This window comes from Electrophorus electricus, chromosome 11 (genome assembly GCF_041902795.1).
Source record: "Electrophorus electricus isolate QZ-2024a chromosome 11, ASM4190279v1, whole genome shotgun sequence".
In the NCBI taxonomy this organism is placed as follows: Eukaryota; Metazoa; Chordata; class Actinopteri; order Gymnotiformes; family Gymnotidae; genus Electrophorus; species Electrophorus electricus.
This window is the reverse complement of record NC_137507.1, coordinates 9534474-9550000: the sequence shown is the minus strand read 5'-3', so window position 1 is coordinate 9550000 and position 15527 is coordinate 9534474. Positions and strand designations below refer to the sequence as shown.

Here is a 15527-nt window from a genome sequence, read left to right as displayed (position 1 = left end):
ACGTGTCATACAGCTCACGCCGCATGCGCCAGTAAAGACTGAGCGCTCTCAAAGAGACGATAACGGGAATAAATGGTTTGGACCTTTAACAGTCAAATCAAGCAATTGGTAGCAAGAATCCTTAAATTTAGCTAAAGCACTAGTTGAATGGTTTGCTGCATTTTTCACAACCATCTTCCAAATGTCAACGCTGTAACAATAATTAATAAACACCATTTTCTTAAAGTACATCAGGCTTGATAAATGTATCAAAATAAATATTTAATATTTGCATAATAGTACTGGGAAAAATGAGACTTCGTCGTGTTTTGTAATTTATCAAGCTCACCACACTGCTCATGTGTGTAATGTATGAGCCTGTTCTAATGGTGCATTATATTTTCCTGTAAATACCTTATTAGTAGAACTGTTATAACGGTGCATTATATCTTCCTGTAAATACCTTATCAGTAGAACTGTTATAACGGTGCATTATATCTTCCTGTAAATACCTTATCAGTAGAACTGTTATAACGGTGCATTATATCTTCCTGTAAATACCTTATCAGTAGAACTGTTATAACGGTGCATTATATCTTCCTGTAAATACCTTATCAGTAGAACTGTTATAACGGTGCATTATATCTTCCTGTAAATACCTTATCAGTAGAACTGTTCTAACGGTGCATTATATCTTCCTGTAAATACCTTATCAGTAGAACTGTTATAACGGTGCATTATATCTTCCTGTAAATACCTTATCAGTAGAACTGTTATAACGGTGCATTATATCTTCCTGTAAATATCTTATCAGTAGAACTGTTCTAACGGTGCATTATATCTTCCTGTAAATACCTTATCAGTAGAACTGTTCTAATGGTGCATTATATCTTCCTGTAAATATCTTATCAGTAGAACTGTTCTAACGGTGCATTATATCTTCCTGTAAATACCTTATCAGTAGAACTGTTCTAACGGTGCATTATATCTTCCTGTAAATATCTTATCAGTAGAACTGTTCTAATGGTGCATTATATCTTCCTGTAAATATCTTATCAGTAGAACTGTTCTAACGGTGCATTATATCTTCCTGTAAATACCTTATCAGTAGAACTGTTCTAACGGTGCATTATATCTTCCTGTAAATATCTTATCAGTAGAACTGTTCTAACGGTGCATTATATCTTCCTGTAAATACCTTATCAGTAGAACTGTTATAACGGTGCATTATATCTTCCTGTAAATACCTTATCAGTAGAACTGTTCTAACGGTGCATTATATCTTCCTGTAAATACCTTATCAGTAGAACTGTTATAACGGTGCATTATATCTTCCTGTAAATATCTTATCAGTAGACCTGTTCTAACGGTGCATTATATCTTCCTGTAAATACCTTATCAGTAGAACTGTTCTAACGGTGCATTATATCTGACTGTAAATACCTTATCAGTAGAACTGTTCTAATGGTGCATTATATCTTCCTGTAAATACCTTATCAGTAGAACTGTTGGTCAAGGCCCAGTACGCGGAGGATTCGCGCGCAGGGTAGGCGTACAAACGCTCGTGAGAGTATAGGGTAGTGTGTAGGCAGCAAGGCTTAGGTGCACGGGGCGGCGTTAACTGCGTTACTGGGAACTAACACACACACACACACACACACACACACACACACACACACACACACACACCGACCCCTAACCGCGTAAAGAAGCCAAAAGAGCGTTCTCGGAGGAGAGCAGAGCGCCTGGCGCCTCATCTAACGTGGAGAAACGGCGCTGATCCGCTCTGGCTGATGTCGTTATGAGAAGAGCATGTTTAGCACCTGCGTTTGTGCAGCAATGACCTCCCAGGACCTCCGAAAACGGAAGCATGCCACCCACGTTAAAAACAGCCCGTAATAAAACTTATAACGGCCCTCCTTCCACTGCTGCGCAACAAGTGTGTACCATAGTGAAGAGTCGTATAACGTGACGCACACCCTGCCGTATTTAATATCATGGCTTTCAACATGCCCGTGATCTTTATTCGACTGGAAACGCCCGGGCGTGGAAAAATAAACTCTTTCAGTTTGGACACACATTAACGCGGACGCAGCTTCGCACGCCGCAGCCCGCACAGTCTGTGATAACTTCTACAACATTCGTAAGAAAAAAGTGACGTTAAAAAAAGGAAAAGCATTTACTTAAACAGGTAAGTAACCTCCGGCTGCTCAAGCTTTCGCTTGGCAGCGCAGCAGCACTCAACAAGACGCTTTTAACCAAATGTGCGCATGCATTCAAATATGCTCAGTGCGGTGGTTTTTACAAAAACGACCAGGGACGGAGAAACAAGCGCGCGACGGCGCGAGGACAAACTTACTTGAAGGTGAGCACGCAGAGTGGACGGTAGGATTTATGGCTCGTATTATCGGCCATCTTCTTGCCCCAAAAGTCGTCGGCGAAGATGTTTCGCAGGCTCGAGCCCGGTCTGACGTCGGGGTTGTTGAGGATAGCCCACACGTCGTCGTGCACGAACTCTCCCCACAGAGAGTTACCGTAGCAGAGCGCGCACAGCGCCACGAGCGCGGCGTAGCCGAGCAGCCCGCCGCCCGGGCTGTGCAGAGCCGGGGCGCGCAGCAGGGCTGCGTGCGTCGCGGGGCGGATGGAGGTCATGTCGGCCCCCTGCTCGCACAGCGCTCGCAACGATCGGACGGCGGATGCGCAGCCTTTGCCATTTTCCCCCCCACCCTGTGCGATACGCAGCCGCGCGGTACTCGAAAACGGTCGCTCGCGCTGGGTCAGAAGAGGAAAAAGGAGAGAAACCACCTCCTCGCGCGTGCGCGCAACGCAGTCGGCGACAGTGAGGTGTGTGTGCGTGTGTGTGTGTGTGTGTGTGTGAGAGAGAGAGAGAGAGAGAGACAGAGAGAGAGAGAGAGAGAGAGATATTTCTCAGCATCGACGAGACGGAAAACAAAAAAGAACGGTACGATAATCCAGACAATATTGCGACGTTTTCAATATGATCTTTGTTCTAACGCCTGGCGGATAGTCTGAATGATCTCCAGCCATACGGCCCGCGGTGCGCTATTACAATAAACCATCATAGGACACAATGGATTAGGTGTGCGATTTAAAATAAAACCGTCAGTGACACTAGCAAAGCTTCTGAACCCCAAACCCTGGGAGAATGCTTCCAATAAACAACAATATTTTACAGAAGGATGATGGAAATGTAAGAACTTCGTTTGCAAATGACATGACAATTTTAATGGTGAAAAATAAATTGTTTACTTATACTGTTCACACGTCAGAGAATTTAAAATTCCAGAGTCTTGAGTCTTCATAAACTCAAGTTCAAGTAGTCTTAAAGGAGTAGTAAGTCATTTTTACCACCACAAAGTAACAAACATTACTTAAGAAAGTGAGTATTTATTATGTTTACATTTTTATATAAAGTGCAACTCACATGAAATGGAGGCAAAGTGCTTTGAAGTCTTCATATGAACCAACTTATGCTCCATAGAGGTGGCCATGTTTAAAATAGACTTAGTACAGAATCTCTAAAACATCCAGGAAACTAGGTGTCAGTTTAATGGCTGTTTCATAATGTTAAAAATGACATAACGCTCCTTTCAGACACAGATAAGTGACTCAAAAACCATAAGTCGTAACGTTTGTGAATTGAGTTCAAATCCAGATCTCAAGTACTGTACATTACTGCAAGTCAGGCTCTTTACAAATAGGTCTTTAGACTATTATGTAACTCATAACTAAGCCACACAAAACATCTGTCTTAAATGGAGCTCTTTCTGAATCATTTATCATAACTAGAGAGATGTGTAAGTGTACTAGAGATATACGAACATATTAAAGATTATACAAAGAACAATGATTGATTTTCTGCTGGCAATCGAAATAGATCACAGTTATGTATTTATAAAGAAAACCTTTTGTATAACTGTCACGTATTCTTAAAAGAGTCCAGTCATATGCATTACATGCATTCCCAAATTCCATTCAGACAAGAGACAAAAGAAGTGTTAGACTAACTTTTATAAGTTAATTCTCAAAATGTACCATTACAAAACCAAACTCAAACATACAAACATGTAACAAACAGAGCACAGTCCTCCCAGTGCAGAGGTCACAACAGCTAGGAAACACTGAAGGATCAGCCAGACGCGCTCCACCCCACTGGCCTGCCTGTCCGTGTCTGTCCATGCATCTCTGCGCCTGCGGGACAGTGAATGGGGGTGCGTTCCTTTCTGACTGCTCACAGACTGGGTGGGTTCACAGACCTCTGATCACACTCTGAACCAAGACTTTTAAAGTCTTCCAGCAAAAGGTAGGTGAGGTGGGCCAGCAAACAATGTGGAAACAGGTTAGTTAGCTCTACATTCAAACTTGCACGCACGCACGCACAGACTGAGTGAGTCAGGTTGTGTCAGACGCAGAGCAGCATCATCCGCCTCTCCGTCCAGATGTCCGAGTCCTGCAGGATTTGGGGAGCCCGCCGGAGTCCTGGCTTGGCGTGCCCCCCTCCCTCCCCGCACCTCCCCCCCCCCAAGTCCCCTCCCGTCCTGGCCGAGGCAGCTCTCCGTTGGGCATGCTTGGGCTGACGTGTCTGGGTGAAGTCGGGAGCAGTTCTGTGGTTAAAACCGTAGCTGATCCAAACTCACAATCCATCCTCTGCTTCGCCACCTCACACAAACAGCAGAATGGGCCTCTTCAGAGGAAAGAAGAAAAGATTGCCTGAAACATCGTAGACCAGCGTAGACCGTAGTCTCAAATCATACTCAGCAGCAACATTTATATAATCTTAGTCTCTCTCGCACAAATTCTCATGTTACATAAGTTGTGATAAATTCTCTCACTTCTCTCTGGAAAAAAAAAACACCATATCCAAAGCCCCAATTGATGGAAAGAGTACATTTTAAAAAGTTAGCATTACTCGAACGACTTCATGCTAAACAGAACTAAATTCCATTCAGTTTCAGTGGTGTCAGCATGTTTGGTTTGCGCGTCCCCTTTTAAGGACATGTGCACGGTGCTCACCACAGGCTCTTGCCTCCAGTGCTCTTCCTCTGCTGGGCCAGGCTGTAAATCTCCTGCAGCTGTTTCTTCTGGTCATCACTGAGGGACTGCGTTAGTGACTGATACCAGTTCACATCAGAGCTCTGCACCCCTGCAACGCCACACAGCGTCCACGGCGTTAGCGATGTCAAGCATTTACATTTATGGCATTTAGCTGACACTTTTTTCCAAAGCGACTTACAATTATGACTGAGTACAACTTGAGCAATTGAGGGTTAAGGGTCTTGCTCAGGGGCCCAACAGTGGCAAATTGGGGCTTGAGCCAGCAACCTTCCGTCAAGTACCTTAACCACTGAGCTACTCCTGCCCTAGCATCAAGCATCCTTACAGGAACACACAAACGCGATAGGCACTGTGCCTTAGATTACACGGCAAGTTCACACTGGGCAGATGCGGACAGGTGTGGGCAAGTTTCATCACCGCGAGTGTCATGTAAGAAGTGAAGGGGGAACGGTACATACGAAGCAGTGAGGCAGAAAAGAACAGATACTCGTCCTCGCCGTTGTCGTAGTCTAGTGGCGTGCTGTACTCCTCCAGTGCAGTGCCCTCCAGACCGTCATCATCCCAGTAATCGTCATCTTCGTCATCTTCGTCTTCGTCGTCGTTCCCACTGGGCGTGCTCGCAGGCTGCACGCCAGAACCTTTCTCCCCGACCTCGTCTTCATCGCTCGGGATCTCTTCTTTAGAGTTAAACATTCTGATTAATTCTACTCCCCAAGTAAATACCCCCCCCCCTTGTGTATATGTCTCCCTAAACAGACAATGAGCCATTACATCTACAATGTTGCCCAGTGGTTCCAAACACAGTGAAAATGAGCGGTTCCAGTATTCACACTGGTGCGCTGTGCAGCTTGTTTTTAGAATGTGCTGAAAAACAAAATATGCAGTACACCAAGTCAGCAAGACTGGTATACAGAAGGAAGCACCAGGTAAACACTGAAACAGCAGCTTAAAAAAACCTTTTGGGCAATCTGAAAAGCATGTCTGCACACTTGGCTGCACAAGAACACTGGGGAGCTGGAGGGGACTGTTGGCCAATACAGTGTAATTAATTACAATTTATTTCAGTCAGACAGCAGTCTGTGCCTCAGGTCTTGAGGGCCGTTGTAACCAAAGCTGACCCCCACCCTCATCTCACCCACCTAGTTATGTCTAGAGAGACAGAAGCAGAGCTCGAACTGTAGTCTCTGTTGATGACAGCTTTGTGAAAGAAAAGCTCGCGGTCCCCGTGCGGCGCTTACCGTCCTCGTCCTCGTCGGCGCCCTGTGCCCTGGACAGCTGCTCAGGCTTGGCGAGGACCCGCGAAGCGTAGATGTGCTTGAGGCCCAAGAAGAGGAGCAGGATGGAGGGGATGATCTGAGCGGCGACCCTCTCCACCACCGCCGGCCGGCCAGACGCCTCCATCAGGAGGCTCAGCCCGATGATGCACATCTTACGGTCGTGCAGGCTGCAGACGAGGACGCGACACGCCAAGGATTAAACGCCATGTCCGATCTTTTTAGAATTACAAGTTACAATTAATTCCGCAAAAGCAGCCACTGACGTATGAACACCAGGAGGGTGAAGTTACTGTCATGCTAGTAACCTCATGCCAAGTTTATATACTGGGGGTGGAGTTTAATAGCTGTTTTTCCCATGAATCTCCATTGTATCCAAGGCACTCCGGCTTAACGCGGGCGTACCCGAGGAAGAACTCGGTGTCGCTCATCCACTGGTTGATGAACTGGGCCGTGATGGGCTCGGTGCAGTGCGGAAAGCGCATGCTCTCCAGCGTGTGCATGAGCAGGGCAGGGCTGTAGTACAGTGCGGCGATGGCCACCTGCAGACACATGGTGCGCAGCTCCGTGGACTTCACACCACGCGTCAACCGCTCCAGCACGGCCTCCACGAACAGGGGGATGCACTGCAGGAGAAAGCACGCACGCACGCACACACGCACATGTTCATTGGCCAGTCTTAAAAAGTAGCGGGAAACAAATTTCCTTCGACGCGAAGGAAAAGGACTGGCGACCCCATAACAGCGTGTTTGTACTGCTGTTCCCGGATAAGCCCGCCCCCGGCGGCGGCTGACCTGGTCGATGCCCCGCCCACGACACTGCAGGATGATGACCTCCAGCAGCTTGGCAGCGTGGCACTCTGCATCCTCCCCCGCATCGCTCGTTAGCACCTGGGGGCCGGAGGTCAAAGAGGTCAACAAACACGGCTTTGCTCGGCAGATCCAGGCGCTGCCAGCAGTGCGTCGGCCCACCTTTTTACACATGGTGTAGATAACCTCCAGGTGCTTGGGCGTGGAGAGCAGAGTGTCCGTGTCTACGGTCACGTAATTGTGCAAGAGTGGCATCATATCTGCAGGGACACAGCAAAGCATCTGGTGTCATTATATTCAAACGTGCTCCTCGGTCTGCGTTTAGTCAGCGCACTCCCGGCGCCATCCGGCCCACGGGTGGCTCTGCCAAAAGCACGTTCCAACCTGTGAAGTAGTCGAAGCAGTCGTGCTGGAAGACGTCGTAGAGCACACCCAGCAGCTGCCACATCTGAGGGGAGATCGTCTGGCAGGTGAGGCCGAACGCCAGCGACAGAATCTCCTCGTAGAACTCTGGGAGGGGCGGAGACACAGAGCGAGTGGGCGGCGACGTTTACACCTGCACTCAACAGGTACTGGTCGCAGCAATTCGTTCACCTGGCACCGCGTAGGTGTACGGCACAAACTCTACAAGGTGAATCCGTGTGCAAGAGCACCACCGTGTGGCCAAAGGTATTATAACTTTGATTTAGCACCGACCTCCCCCCTCGTTCAACTCCACAGACACACCTGCCATACCTATGATGGGCTTCTGTACAACCAGGCCGATCACCTGCAGGCAGATCCCTTCCAGCTGTGGGCTGATCTATGGTACAAGGGGGCAACAGAGAGCGCGCGCTCATGAGCGCCGACCCAACGGATGCACTGCGCTTCAGCTTTGATGTGTGTGTGTGTGTGTGTGTGTGTGTGTGTGTGTGTGCGTGCGTGCATGCGTGTGTGTGTGAGAGTGTGTGTGTGTGCGCGTGTGAGTGTGTGTGTCAGAAAACCTCTTTGTGGTCCTCCATGACAGTGAGGATGGTGTCGATGGTGCTTAGGATGCCCAGTGCCATCACGGTCTTGTCCTCACTCTCCTCATACTCCTCACTCTGCAGGACCTTACTGAAGATCTCCGCCTGCACACAGAGACAGTACATACTCACAACCCTAGCAACCATTTTACTGTCCATGGTAAGTCTTTAGTTGAGAGACTGCGTGACTTCACAATATTTACAAAAGGGAGAAAATGTTGGAAAGAGCAAGGCAGTGGAAACAGTGAGAGAGAGACAAACGTAGTACCAGGTTCTGGGTCATGTCCACAGCTATCAGGGCCACTTCCTGGTTGTATTCACAGATCATCTTCTGGATGACGCTCGTGAGGTCGTCGTTCTCCGTCTCTTTGATAACGTGTAACAATTCATGCATCACGGGCCTGATGAAGGGCCTGATGTAGATCTTGGCTACACACACACACACACACACACACACACACACACACATACAAAATGGAAGCTTGTTTAAAATTAATTGCTTGTGTGTGCGCAAGACCATCTGAGAACAAACCAAGTGTCAAGAGTCACTTGTGTCCAGGTACAGTATGCCAATGAGCACCAAGAACACAAGGCACTTTTTAAAACATGTCACACACACACACACACACACACACACACACACACACACACACACACACACACACGTGTGCATGACCGACCTTGTTCCTGGTTGCTGACCAGAGTCTGCAGGGCGATGGCTGCCTCTACTTTGACGGGCATCTCCTGGTCGGCGATGAGGTCCTGCTTCACCAGCTCCACGGCGTTCCTCAGCACCAACTCATTGTGGAACTTTAGAGTGCTGAAGCAGTGCAGAACCCAGCAGGACTGCACGCAACCCGAAAACACGCACAGTGAACACACACTGCCTGCTCAGAAACAGGCTGAGCCCTGTAAACCTCACACTGAAAACATTTCTACGGTACAAAAGACAAGGCAAAGAACCAAAAGACACCCAGGCCATGATGCCAGCAGCAGACCCGGTGCCAGGATTCGTCTATATACCCCTTCACTGCAGGATTCTGCCCTGTCCATCTACCATTTCTGTGGAACGCCTCAAACACATTCCTACTCACCCTGGCACGCAGGTATCCTAGGCTTGAGTTGAGCAAAGGAAACACATAGTTCTGTAAGAGAAGCTCCATCTGATCTCTGTATACACGCTTCTACAGAAAGAGAGAGAGGGAGATAAGATAAATGTGCATGTCTCAAGTTCCACATATGACGCTTAAATGCAGTGCTCAAACTCCAACCTTCAGCAATGGATCAGCTAAAGCACCAATGACGTGCAGTGCCCCATCCTTCCTGCGGGGGTCAATGTTGGGGTCAACCAAAATCTGGTGGCAGAACTCCATCATCTGAGGAAGAACCTGATCCAAATTGAGAACAAAAATCAAGGTTTGCACACAGAAAACTGTATCTCATTACAAAACCCGCACCTAGTCATTGTACACAACTAACACGCAGACGTCTTGACCAGCGAAGGATGCTGGCACTGTGCCCACCTCTCTCCTCATCCTGGACGCCTTGCACAGCAGAGTCTGAGCCGCCGTAGCAGGGAACACGTGGTCATCGTACATATCTAGAGCAGTGATGCAACAGCACTCTCAGGTACTGAACGCAATGGACCCTCATCACAACGAGCTTTTAAAAATAAGGACTTATAAAAGACTCTTAGGCATTCTTAACACTTAAACACATCCACAGTTGGTCAGTAGCAAAGAAAGAAGGAATGGGAGAATGATGGACAGAGCTTTGTATAGGGACAAAAAAGGAGCGAAAAAGAGGAGATGGGCAGATGGAGGACAATATAAATGAGAGAAGGTGCAGGAGGGTGGAGGAGAGAAGGGCAGACTGAGCCGAGGCACTGACTGAATTTCATGCGGATGTACTCGTATGGGTCCTCCTGCCATAGCTTCTCATCCTCGTCCTTGTAGCACATGAGAGGGAACACCACGTCCTGAGCTACAGTCTGGGACAGACAGAGGAGGACACATGAGAGGGAACACCACGTCCTGAGCTACAGTCTGGGACAGACAGAGGAGGACACATGAGAGGGAACACCACGTCCTGAGCTGCAGTCTGGGACAGACAGAGGAGGACACATGAGAGGGAACACCACGTCCTGAGCTACAGTCTGGGACAGACAGAGGAGGACACATGAGAGGGAACACCACGTCCTGAGCTACAGTCTGGGACAGACAGAGGAGGACACATGAGAGGGAACACCACGTCCTGAGCTACAGTCTGGGACAGACAGAGGAGGACACATGAGAGGGAACACCACGTCCTGAGCTACAGTCTGGGACAGACAGAGGAGGACACATGAGAGGGAACACCACGTCCTGAGCTACAGTCTGGGACAGACAGAGGAGGACACATGAGAGGGAACACCACGTCCTGAGCTACAGTCTGGGACAGACAGAGGAGGACACACGGTCCGTGTACGTGTATGTGGACGCTTCCCGACGGCATTTTTCCCTGCCCACCGGCGCCTCGCACCTGCATGTGGGGCTTCATGGCCTTCCAGGTGAGGGAGTGGTAGAGGCACTGAGTCAGGTAGCTGAGCACCTGCTGCAGAACCCGCGCGCTCACATACAGCTTCTGCCTGTGCTGCTCAACCACCTTCAGCATGACCTGTAGCAAGACAGGGGACGCACACGTGGTTTTGCACCTTTCCACATCACACACACATCATTTTAAGCGATTAGGCTTACCTGTTGTATTCCGACAGCATATGTTTTCAAGAAAAAATCAGCAAACTCGAAGTATTCCTTCGTCACGTTGCCCGGGCTCCCATACCTAGGCACAGGCCAAATAACAACAGAAATCAAAACATGTGCGGCTCAGCGCGGCTTCTGCAGACGGGAGCCTGGGACGTGATGCTCCTGCACTGGGCTGTGGAGTCACCTCTCAAAGAGCCTGGTGAGGATGTGCATGGCCCACTTCTTACACTTCCACCACACCAACTCTGGCCGATCGTCTTCGTCCACCTCCAGGGTCTCCTAGGATACGGTCAGGCATGCATGCGGTCAGGGGAGCAGGGCTTTACCTCGTCGTAATCCGACCTGATAAAATCGGATATTTTGACAGTACGTGCATATAGAAGCATGCGCGCCACTTACTGGAGGGACCTCCCGATCCACGACAGCCCTGAGGATCTCCATCCACTGGGTCATGACTGTGTTGCTAAGGAGCTGAAGAGGCAGTGAATACTACACACACACACACACACACACACACACACACACACACACACACACACACACACACACACACACACACACACACACACACGACAAGCAGTAACTTTACTGTAATGTTCAGAGGGTTTCTTTAAGAGATATTAATATTAAGAGAGCAATATTATAAGCACAACAACCAGTAAAAGCACCACACGCACCCATGTACACGCACCCACGTACACGCACCTGCACGAGTGCATGGAATATCTTGAGGATCTGTTTCTGGATGAGTACGGAGAAGACTGTGGCGTCGGGCAGCAACTGGGACAGTAGCTGCTGGATCCGAGGAAGGAAGAGCTGCATAGCAGCCAGCAGTGGAGCCCTCTCCTCCGCCTTCCGAAACCTGCCGACACCACCCAAAAAAACACCAACGCCCTGCTGAGAGAGCCGCTACACACGGCACCCACAGCACACCCTGCCCAGATACAGCTCACACTGTCGAGATTATGAGCTCACACTGGCTGAGCACTGGGTTGGGAGGGGGGTGACGCACGCGGGGCACTCACTCGTAGGTCTTGACAAGCTGATAGAGGGCTAGCAGGCTGCCGTACCAGCTTCCACTGTTCTGGGACTGGAGGTACACGCTGATCTTGTCCACGATGCCAGTCCAGCGGCCAGGGAAGTCATGCTTTATGATGGCACGCAAGCAGACTGTAAGCTGGGCCCTGATCGTGAAAAGTCGACAGTGCAACACTAAAACCAGACCGCATCAGCTCGGGATCGTGGTAAGAGAGCCTGCATCCATATAAGGAGCAAATATGCGCGTCAGACGCTACTGGAGCTTGCGTGTGCATGTGACAGACTGACCGTATGGACTCGGGGCACTGTATGATGGCCTCCACCATGTTGTTGCGGATCTGGCCGCGGTCATTCTCATGGATGTTGAAGGGGAACACCACCTCTCCCAGCGAGGGCTCCCGGTCCTGCCAGTACTGGCTCACCATGTTCTTAAGGTAGATGGCGGCTGTGGTGGACAAACAAGCCACGCTCACAAATCACTCTGCATCATCCCGCATATTTCATGGCAACAGTGGAACTCTGCATGGCGGAAGGACTGAAGGAGGACTGAAGGCAACACGGTGGCCGGAATATGCTTTCCCACACTGTACACGGAGCGCTTACCTGCCTGGCGCACAGGGAACTCCACCTGCTCCGACACAATGATCTGCAGCAGAGTCGGCGCAAAGTTGATGATCTTGTAGGACTGGGAAATGCACAAAAACACAGGCACAGCGTTGGAAGAAAAGCGGCTGCGATGTTTCATGTAAGCTGCATTTTCCAAGTCACACCATGTTCTTTTCCAAGACATTAGTCCCTCAAAACTCCATATTTTAGCCTACTGGTAGTCTAAGTTCAAGTTCAAGTTCGGTTTATTTGTCACATACATAGTCATACACAGTATAACTCGCAGTGAAATGGTTTGAGAGTGCTCTGTCCAAACTGAGGGAAAAAAACAGGTGTACATAAGGAATATGTATATATACACACAAAAATATATATAACAATGTATGTACAATATATGTATAATATGTTCATATACACAATGTACAATGTATATATGGATATGTGGATATATGTATGTACACAATGTACAGTTCCAGCTTACAAATTTACATATTTACAGTCACATGGTGGTGGTGGTCCCCACAGTTTATCAGTTTCCCTGATTCAGGGCCCGAATGGCCTGTGGGAAGAAGCTCCTCTAACGTATGAAAGGTTGTCACATTCATAATGTAGCTGCAGATTGCACAAAGGACATATGAACAAGAAATAAAAGCAAAATCTTGGTCACCATTTTCTTATATTTTATACTATAACAAATATGTTATTACTACTGTTCATACTGTTTCACACTCCAGGCCTAATCCCTGCAAAAGATAAAGATGCATCGATTTTAGCAGTTTGGTTTTGCCTCTGGATATTCACTTCACCAGATCCATGTCATGCGCTCCCCTTGCAGGGACTGTATTGACACACTGACTCTGATCTATAGGTTAACGAGTGCAAACCAATTAAGTGCTATTTGATTAAAGCTAATGACAAATATTGCATACAGAGAACAAATCTAGTACAGAAAAATACTCATCTACCTTACTGACCCGAACCCAATTTTACGATAGACATAAATAATCCTTTTAAATATAGCCTGATCATTAGCGCACACCAGCTGTCTCTCCCGGTTTCAGCTTGTGTGAAACTTGCTCTTGTATTAACGAACAAGAGAAATATTTGCCTAATGGGATATAAACCGGGAACATTTCCCCACCTCAATGAGGAAAGATTATTCGCTTTGCCTGTTTGGTGTTACATTCTTGTTGTATAGTGAAGAAGACCCAGTAAATCCAGATGAGTGGTAATCTATGCAGAGAATATAGTTTCTGTACACTCCCACAGAGACTGTACACTCCTAAAGCAATTGTAACACAGCCAGCTATCTGAGTGCAATATGTCTGAGACATGCCACACAAGATTGTACGTCTGGAATGTCTTAAATTTTTTCCCCCTCTTCCTAAACACTTAACAGTTTTTTTTACACTGTTGCAGCCCTGCACTGACTATGCCACAGCAAGAACTACTCAAACTGGGAGTGACAGCACCTATAGTTAGTTATCTATAGTTAAAAGCTCAAACCCTGAGACCTACATTAACAGCTCACGTGGTCTTACCGCACACTGATTAGAAAATTCTGCCATACCTTTGAAGGCCTGACAGAAGACCACATCTATCTGGCAAGATCCTCAATAAATGAAGCAGGCTGTACAACTCATCTTAAAGGTAAAAATTAAATGACCCAGTCTTGTCCGAGCTGTATCACTAAAACTCAGCAATATACAGAATACATCGTTATAAGCTTGGAAGACCCAGTCAGGGGAGACCTTACATGACAACCTACAGGGTTATGAGACTTTACACAGTGATGTTATTGATGTAGCACCGGCATCCTGTTCAGTAACAGCATGAAACATAGCTAGCTACCTGCGGTGATCTAATTTAATTAAAGAACACGTAAACTGCTGTCCCAATAAACGCATTTTTCATATTTGATCGCATGTCTGTGTGCTTGCAAATAAAAGTAAGCTGTCGGTTTAGCTAGCTAGCGTTAGCTCCGTCGCGAGCCCCGTGTAGCCGGCTAGCCAGCGGAAAACAGACGCGAGCACCATCCCAAAAGCAACCCAAAAGTACTCGTCTCCTTACCGCCTTTGGACATCAGCATCGACGTCAAAAGGCTCCTCTGGTCGCTGAAGTTGGGAAAAGCAACCAGGCTACCGAGAAGAGGAAGGAAATGAAGTGAGACGCACCAACCTGGTTGAGCTCGCCCTCAGCCGCGATCCTGAGGCTGGGGTCGATGGTGCCTTTCAGAGCCTGGATGATTCGGTTGGGATCCATCGAGCCCGGAACGGCGGGATAAAACGCACCTTTTTTGACAAATTGCAAGCTAACTTTAGAATAAGTCGCAACTTTTTTTGACTACTGGCGAGCTAACTTGGCAAGCTGGCTGGATAACTCGTACGTGCGCTGTGGTGGTTTCATAGACCGACCTGCCCCGTTTGCCGGCGAGCATCGGGTCAACGTCGCGAAGCCATGTATACATGAACGATTTACGGCAACTAAGTAGTACCATGGAAACGAGCAAGGCCATGTGCGTCAACGAGCTTTATGTTGGCCTGACAAAGCGGCTAATACCAGTAAAAGGCCGTTTCGCTATTTTATCATAACCCCATAACTATTGTTAAATTGTGATATACGATGTTTGACTGTAAAATTAAACCTTGAAATACTGTACAGTTTGGGGATGACTGTAGTTCAATCACTAACTACATCAGATTTAGTTGTTCTATCTTTGCAGCTGAAGGTGTCATAAAATCAGTGGCTTCCTGTGGGAGGATGGAGGGATGAATGAAAGGGTAGAAGGGGTGTATAAACAAGCCAGCAGTGTGAAGTGCAGTATGGGGACTGGCCGTAGTGGTTCGATGAATGCAACAATTGTTCTATCTTTGCAGCTGAAGGTGTCGTAAAATCAGCAGATTCCTATGGGAGGATGGAGGGATGAATGAAAGGATAGAAGGGGTGGATTGACAAGAGCCAACAGTATGTGCAGTTTGGTGGCTGGGCCTAATAGTT

General features: G+C 47.9%; 2 protein-coding genes across 15 annotated transcripts in view; both read right to left on the bottom strand.

Annotated features, from left to right (window-relative positions):
* The window catches only part of tmtc1 (transmembrane O-mannosyltransferase targeting cadherins 1), a 35226-nt gene extending 32438 nt beyond the window's left edge, over window positions 1–2788 (bottom strand). For 2 of the 6 annotated variants that reach the window (XR_014125746.1, XM_035528015.2), the window contains exon 1: window positions 2339–2786. Coding sequence is in view for 4 of the 6 variants with exons in the window: in XM_035528015.2 (XP_035383908.1) it covers window positions 2339–2631 (293 nt within the window). In the remaining 2 variants the exon portion in view is untranslated. Of the gene's footprint in view, window positions 1–2338 lie in introns of all 6 variants that reach the window. The other 4 variants (XM_035528018.2, XM_035528016.2, XM_035528017.2 and 1 more) reach the window with 4 other exon arrangements.
* Window positions 2789–3371: 583 nt separating this feature from the next.
* On the bottom strand, window positions 3372–14951 carry ipo8 (importin 8). 9 transcript variants are annotated; one of them, XM_081722422.1, is made up of 26 exons: window positions 14705–14951; window positions 13028–13142; window positions 12528–12609; window positions 12213–12369; window positions 11912–12070; window positions 11592–11748; window positions 11286–11375; window positions 11071–11165; window positions 10878–10962; window positions 10663–10797; window positions 10033–10132; window positions 9666–9742; window positions 9414–9530; window positions 9237–9326; window positions 8823–8988; window positions 8411–8571; window positions 8122–8247; window positions 7865–7940; window positions 7523–7648; window positions 7301–7398; window positions 7124–7219; window positions 6735–6955; window positions 6294–6499; window positions 5514–5732; window positions 5014–5143; window positions 3372–4682 (listed from the first exon to the last, which is right to left on the bottom strand). In XM_081722422.1, exons 2-26 carry the CDS (start codon window positions 13133–13135, stop codon window positions 4661–4663), a joined length of 3099 nt encoding a protein of 1032 aa, XP_081578548.1. In that variant the 5' UTR covers window positions 13136–13142; window positions 14705–14951; the 3' UTR covers window positions 3372–4660. The 9 variants fall into 9 exon arrangements, with proteins under 9 accessions (XP_081578548.1, XP_081578547.1, XP_035384574.2 ...); XM_081722421.1 differs by having other exon boundaries at window positions 14709–14951; XM_035528681.2 differs by having other exon boundaries at window positions 5514–5729; window positions 14709–14951.
* Window positions 14952–15527: the final 576 nt, after the last annotated feature.